Source organism: Cnephaeus nilssonii (genome assembly GCF_951640355.1).
Source record: "Cnephaeus nilssonii genome assembly, chromosome: 4".
NCBI classification, from domain to species: Eukaryota; Metazoa; Chordata; class Mammalia; order Chiroptera; family Vespertilionidae; genus Cnephaeus; species Cnephaeus nilssonii.
The window spans coordinates 32,314,774-32,321,939 of NC_137075.1; the positions used below are offsets into that span (position 1 = coordinate 32,314,774).

The 7,166-nt window shown below is 55.0% G+C and overlaps 1 protein-coding gene across 1 annotated transcript; it reads right to left on the minus strand.

Moving 5' to 3' along the window:
- Window positions 1-57: 57 nt before the first annotated feature.
- REC8 (REC8 meiotic recombination protein) lies at window positions 58-6,781 on the minus strand (the record flags this gene model as incomplete). The annotated part of the gene is made up of 19 exons (XM_079768484.1): window positions 58-193; window positions 278-384; window positions 458-589; window positions 721-787; window positions 1,046-1,094; window positions 1,291-1,454; window positions 1,548-1,614; window positions 1,957-2,094; window positions 2,616-2,671; window positions 2,835-2,926; window positions 3,009-3,081; window positions 3,171-3,300; window positions 3,561-3,640; window positions 4,357-4,441; window positions 5,701-5,821; window positions 5,931-6,006; window positions 6,324-6,466; window positions 6,558-6,626; window positions 6,726-6,781. The coding sequence occupies 19 exons, from the start codon at window positions 6,779-6,781 to the stop codon at window positions 102-104; spliced, it is 1,797 nt and encodes a 598-aa protein (XP_079624610.1). The 3' UTR covers window positions 58-101.
- Between the last annotated feature and the right edge of the window lie 385 nt (window positions 6,782-7,166).

Consider the following 7,166-nt stretch of genomic DNA (forward strand, 5'->3'; position numbering starts at 1 on the left):
AAGAATAGAGGTGACTTCCAGAAAGGAGATAGGCAGGGTCTAGTAAGTAAGGCAAGACAGGGTTTAACGTAGCTGGTTTCTTGGCAGCTTCTAAACTGGCTCTAACCACAGTGGAATCGAGGCCCTGGCTGGATCAGGAGGCGCCCGTATGGCTTCTCTTGTTCCATGCGGAAGATCTGCTGGGCTGCGAGCACTGTCAAGGCAGAAAGAGGGAGCTGGTCAGGGGGAGTCCCTACAGTGGCCACACACACGCATGCACACACGTGCCCACTCTCACCCAGGAGCAGGTAGAAGACCCGGGCAGCCATCCTGCGAGGGCTAAGAGGTGACACCAGGCTGCTGAAATCTGGCTTCCTGTTGGCCTGCAGCTCCAGTGCCACTGCCCTGTAGGGGTCAAGAACTGTTAACTAAGGCCCCCCACCAGGCCCACCCAGTCGAGGCAACCCCTCCCTGGTACCTGTACACATCCTCAAGTGAGAGCAGCTCTGCCTCTGGAGGTAGCTCCAAAGGCATCTCCATGGGCACCTCCGGGAGTTCGGGCACCACAGGCAACACAGGGGGCTCTGGCTGCTCCGCCTCAGCCCAGGCCCTAGGAGAACGTGCGAGTCAGGTGGACAGGGAAGTAGCAGCTGTGATTGATGGTGACCAGAGGCCTACCCATCCTACCACTACCCCACGTGGCCAGGGCTGTGCCTGAGCTCACCAGGCCTAGCTGCTTACCACCGCTCTTCCGGGGGGATGAGGCTGACGTGAGACTTCTCCTCCTCAGCTGCTTCTATGGAGAGCTCTGTTGGGCGGGGGGGGGGGTGCTGATTCAGTCTGCTTGGATCTGAGCAGCTGGGGCCTTGGGGCCCCCTGGGTGAATTGGATGTCAGAGCTGTGCAGTGACTTGTTACAAGCACCCAGGAGGGAGAACTGAAAGAACCAATCTATGCTTTCTATGTTAAATACTCCCTCTGACAAAAACTGTCAGCAGTTGGGATACCAGTTTCCTGGGACAGTGGTTAGGGTGGTGGTCTTCACCGCCCCTTCTTCAGGTGCTTACCTGAAGACAGCATAAGGGGCCCACTGGGCTCCTGGGCCTCCCTCAGGACCTGTGGGTAAAAGAAAGAATTAAGACCCCAAACATCACAGAAGCACTTGGGGCAGAAGTGGAACAGTCCCCGCCCAGGAACGGCCTTGGCTCTGGGACGACACGGAGCCCGATGCCGTTGGCTCACATGGGCAGAAGGCAGCCTGCTGGAGCTTAAGCAAAGCAGGTCCTTCAGGAAGGAGTGAGGGCGCAGTTACCTCGATATCACTCAGGGTTTCTGTTTTTCTCCTTTCCTCCTCAGCTGCTGCCTCCCTCTCAGCAGCCTCTTCAGGCTCCAGGGGCAGCGTTCGTCTGAGTGCTTTTGGGGGTGGCTGGGCACAGCGGGTCCAGAAAGCCAGCAGTTCTGGGGGTAGCCAGCCAGCTGGGTAGGGACAAGGTGGCAGCAGGGACAGGGTTTGAGACATGAGGAACACCAAGAACGAGGACCCCACATGCCAACTCCCATCACTCTTACAGTAAGTTGGAGTTTGAAACAGCTCTGTGGGGCTTCTGATGGTCCTCTCAGGGGGCTGCACCATTGGCTGCGTGATAGGGAAGGTCAGAGCCCAGTTAAGAGTGAGTCACTCCACACGGCCCTTCTCTACTTCTGCAATGCCTTGTGCCAGTGCTCTGGCCTTCCAGCTTCCAGGCTCCTGCCCCTGCCTGCTGTGCTCATTGCTAAAAGTAGGATTTTTAACTGGTGCTGACAGATATGCTGGGCAGGGTCACTAAAGGAGTATGGGGGGTTGTATTATGTGCAGGCCCCAATGCATGCATTTAAGGGGATATTCCCAATGCCTCCCCAGGAGTTTACAAGGCCCAGCCTGTACCTACCCCAGGGCCCTCCCTGCCTCCATCCCCTGCAAAGTCTGGGCTGCACTCACACACTCCCAGCAGTGAGCTCTGGTTTGCAGTTGTTTCTGGAAATTCTCCCTGGAGATCTGAGTCTCCTTGTCCCAGAACAATAACTGGCGGCGGCGACTGCGGCGGCGGCGAGGAGGTGGGGAGGCTGGGGGCCTCCTCTGCAGAGTGGGGAAGGGAGGTGGGGGCAAAGCTACTAATTACTCCTTTTTTTTGACATCCTGGTGGAACTGCCAACGGGCCCCCAAGGCACCCTAGGAAAGGACTTGGGTGGGCACTCCAGGAGCATGTGCAGCTCCTCCCCTTCAGCTGGTGGAGTTGTGGTATAGGTAGGGCCACCTTTTACTAATTTGCACAAAGGCTGTTTTAAAAAAATATTTTTATTTATTTCAGAGAGGGAGAGAGAGATAGAAACATGAATGATAAGAATCAATGATAGGCTGCCTCCTACATACCCCCTACTGGGGATTGAGCCTGCAACCAGGGCATGTGCCCTTGACCTGAATCGAACCCGGGACCCTTCAGTCCCCAGGCTGACACACTCTCCACTGAGCCAACCCGGCTAGGGCTGCACAAAGGCTTTTGCAGGCTAGCAGTAGCCTGGGGCTTGGGGGAGCTGATTATGGGTGAGCAGCTCTGGGTGAGGAGGGTGAAGAGAAGGCTTAGAAGGACTGTTACTCACCTCTGGGCTGAGTGGGGCTGGGAGAGGCAGCTCCTGCGGTGGCGGGGGCGTCACCTCTGCAACAACATGCTAGGTCCTGGCTCTGCCCGTGCCCTCCGCCCTCACAGCCACCCAGGCAAGAAGCTAGAGGGCCCTGCCTTTAGCAAGTGGGAACACTGGGCCCCTGTCTGCAACAGCTGTGCAGGTGCCCCAGAAGGATCCAAGCTGATGGCTACTCACCAGCAAGCAGGGCCTCAGGCTCCCAGACTGCTGGCTTCACCTCCTCCGGGGCCAGGACCTGGCCCGGAAGTGGCTCTGCTGCCTCTTCCACCCTGACGGAAAAATGGACAAGAGCGATGAGAACACTCCTCCCAGCACTGACCCCTTACTGGGCTCAGGGGTTCCCGCCCTTACTGTGGAAGAGCTAGAGGTGAGAGTGGGGGAACTGTAGTTTCCACTTCTGGGGCTCGAGGTTCCTCCTTGGACACTGCAGGGAGAGAGAGGAGCAGGGCTCAGAGCACAGAAGGGATGAGATGGCACTGCCCAAGCCCAGCTTGCCCATGCCCAGGGCCTGACTGTCCAGCACCAGGCACGTCCCACACTGCTGGACAGGCCTGCCTTGTTCCTCCAACAAGATAGCTTCATCTTCCTCAGCAATGAGCAGGTCCAAGTCTCGACGGCTAACCTCTGGGAGGTCTCGTTCACCCTGGTGTGAGAGGAGGAACAAGGAGAGGGAACTCAATTCCATTTCTGAAAAAAGAAAGTGGATCCAGGAGAGCGAGTCTAAGAGGCATGCCACAGGGCAGGGTCGAGGTAGCCCAATGGGCACTCAAGTGCCAGGGGCAGGGAGAGGGGAAATGGAGACAGAGAAGGCAGAACTCTGGGCAGAGAGCAGTAGATACAAGGAGGGCTGAGCTCAGAAGCAGGACTCGGGCCTCGGGCTCTGTATGCCTGGGGACAACTCACATCGATCTGTAGCATGCGTATGGGCTCTGCTTCCTGGAGGGTGATGGCTTCGGGAGACAGCACAGTGACCAGCGTCCTGTCTGAAGGGGCAGAGAAGTCACACCAGCCACTCCGCTTCTTATCACGTTCCGACACCCACGTGAGGCAAAAGCATGGGCTCGGGAGTGAAGTCAACCTGAGTTCCAGTCAGACCCAGGCTAGTCACCGGCCATATGACCTTGGATACGTTACTTAACCACTATGGGCTTGGCTTTTCTCATCTGTAAAATGGGGATAAGAATTCTGATCTCATAGAACTGGCTCTTTTTAAAAATATATATTTTAAGCCGAGAGAAAATGAGAGAGAGAGAAACTCGATCGGCTTCCTCCTGTACGTGCCCCAACCAGGGATAGAATCCACAACCTTTTGATGTATAGAACCATGCTCTAACCAACTGAGCCACCCAGCCAGGGCCAGGGCCTGGTTCTTAAGAGAAGCTCAAAGATGGTTATTTCTTTTTCTTTCTTTTTAAAAAAATATATTTTATTGATTTTTTACAGAGGGGAAGGGAGAAGGATAGAGAGTTAGAAACATCGATGAGAGAGAAACATTGATCAGCTGCCTCCTGCACACCCCCTACTGAGGATGTGCCCACAACCAAGGTACATGCCCTTGACCGGAATCGAACCTGGGACCCTTCAGTCCTCAGGACAACGCTCTATCCACTGAGCCAAACCGGTTAGGGCAAAGATGGTTATTTCTTAAGCTGTTAGAGCTTCTATGCCTCTCACCAGAAAGAAGTCCTTCTCTGCTTACCTGGCTTCCCAGGCTCTATAGGGACTTCAGGAGGGGTCTCCTCAGGTACCCTCTCTGGGGTCACAGCCTCCAAAAGGTGTCGAATCTTTGGAGAGGGATTGGAGACAAAATATAGGGGTCAGCTTCAACCCCGTTTCCCAGTGTCACAATCTTATTCACACAGTGGTCAGTAATACCTTTTAATGCCTAATTCTTATATTCGCATGCAGTGAACCCACTCGCCATCTGGTCTCCTTTCCTCCCGTTCCTGCCCACATGATCCCCGTTCCCCCCACCAGTTATTTAGTCTTCGTCAATTAATCTGTGCTAGAAGCACTGCACCCTTATATCAAGTTGTGGGGGACAGAAGGAAAAAAAAGGGTTCTCGATCTTAAGGAGCACATGGTCTAGAGCAGTGGTTCTCAACCTTTCTAATGCCGCGACCCTTCAATACAGTTCCCTGTAAGGCGACCCTGCTAGCGGTTCTCAACCTGTGGGTCGCGACCCACAGGTTGAGAACCACTGCTGTAGAGCCTAAGACCATCAGAAAACACAGATATTTACATTACGATTCATAACAGTAGCAAAATTACAGTTATGAAGTAGCAACAAAAATAATTTTATGGTTGGGGGTCACCACAACATGAGGAACTGTATGAAAGGGCCGCGGCATTAGAAAGGTTGAGAACCACTGGTCTAGAGGGAAGACAAGTTTGTATATGACCCTAGCAAGGGTCAACACAAAGGATAAAACAAGGCTGAGTTCCCGAACATTTGGTTCTGGCTGGGAGTGGGATAGAAGCTTCATGGAAAAGGGTAGCATCTGAGTGAGATCTATAAGAATATGTAGGATTTGATTAGTAAAGAACAGGGGTAACCATTATCGACTTAAGCAAAGAACTGAATGTGGCATCTTTGGGACCAGGGGCCAGACTGGTGTGTGGGGGGACAAAAATGCCCAGAGAATGTGCTGAGATGTCTGGGGATGGCTAGCTCTGCACCAGGGCACAGAGCCCTACATGCTAGTATTCTGTCTGCAGTGGGGAAACACTGACGATGTCTTTGAAGGAAGGAAATAACACTGTCTAAGTTGCGGGGGGTGTTAGGAATAAATGGAGAAGGACACGGGTAGGGAAACCTAGGGACAATGAAGGCCTGGATTAGTGGGGACAGCGTGGAGATGAGTGGGGATAAGAGCTGCCTCGAGGTTGGTCTCGAGTAAGGGAGCAGGCTTGTCTCCTGTGGGGCAGAGCTGCGGCAGCTCCCGTCCCCCTAACCCCAGTGTCAGGCTGGTCCAGGAGCAGCACTCCCCTTCCGTACTGTCAGCTCATCATTCTGAGGGTGTCCTGGGAGAACGAGCCCCACCTGAGGTATATCGAAGGGGCTGGGCAGTCTGGGATCCACAGACATCATCCCAAAAAAGGGGTCCGGAGCATCTTCCAGGGTCTGCATCATGGCCAGGCAGTTAGGAAGCAGCAGGCTGGGTCTGAGAGAAAATGTGGCTGTCAAGGACTGAGGCTGAGATGAGCTAAGGCCAAGCAGCGAGGTTCCCCACCAAAGGCTGCTGGGTGGTCTCAGTCCCAGGGCACACTCACAGTTCAGTCTCCATCATATCTATTCTGATCTGCAACTGGGCACGGTGCAGGCGCTCCAGGATGTGCTGGATGTCCTCTGTGGGCAGGGAGGGCAAGGTAGAGAGCCAGCCTAGCTGAGGGCCACTCAGCTCTGCCCCACTTTTTTTTTTTTAATCTATTTTATTGATTTTTTACAGAGAGGAAGGGAGAGGGATAGTTAGAAACATCGATGAGAGAGAAACATCGATCAGCTGCCTCCTGCACACCCCCTACTGGGGATGTGCCCACAACCAAGGTACACCCCCTCGACCGGAATCGAACCTGGGACCCTTCAGTCCGCAGGCCGAGGCTCTATCCATTGAGCCAAACCGGTCAGGGCTCTGCCCCACTTTTGTGCAGCCTTCCCAGCCTTACCTACGAGGTACTGGCATTGTTGTGAGTAGACCCGGATCACCCCAATCTGGAGCTGGGCTGAGAGGTAGAGGGAGAAGCGGGGGCGCGGCAGGCCGGGCTGCGAGGGTTGCACTTGGACCAGCACATAACGGAGGATTTCCTCGCTGGGGAAAGAACGTGCCCTGGTCACCGCTGTGCTTGCCCACCCCTAACCAACACCAGGACCAGGTCACCCCTCTCTTTTCTGGGCCTTACCAGGTCTTCACCACATTCACCTTCAGGTATTCACGCTTTACCAACCGGCTGCCACGCGTTGCTGCCAACCTGGACAGAGTGGGAGTGGCGATGGAGGGGGCTGTCAGGTGGGGATCCCAGGGCGCCCCTTCCAGCTGCCGCCCCCCGGCCCGGCCCAGCCGCTTTTACCAGATAGTGGAAAAGCAGCCCGTGTGGCGCTGAAGCACATTGGGATAGTAGAACATCGTCCCTCCGGGGTTCACCTTCTCGTCTTCACCGCTCCTCCGCTGGTCTCTCGATCCGAATTCTTTAGGGCACAGTATTTCCCAGCACCGTCAGAGAGAAACAAGGATTTGGACAAGTGGGGCAGCAGATGGACCCCGAACGCCAAATAAAGGAACCGATAAACACGTGATGGATAAACGATTAAGGGGACAGGGACAAGGACACGCAGACTAGATACACAGGGATGCTCCCTTCGTCGGCCCCGAAGGGTTCGCACGCCGCACGGTGCTTCGAACTTACTGGGGCAGGTCCGGGATGCAGAGCTGCCGAGAAACGGCTGCTCTCGGCGGAGATGCCGGGCTCCGGGGCCTTTGCTCTCAGCTCGGGCAGCGACACTCTCACCCG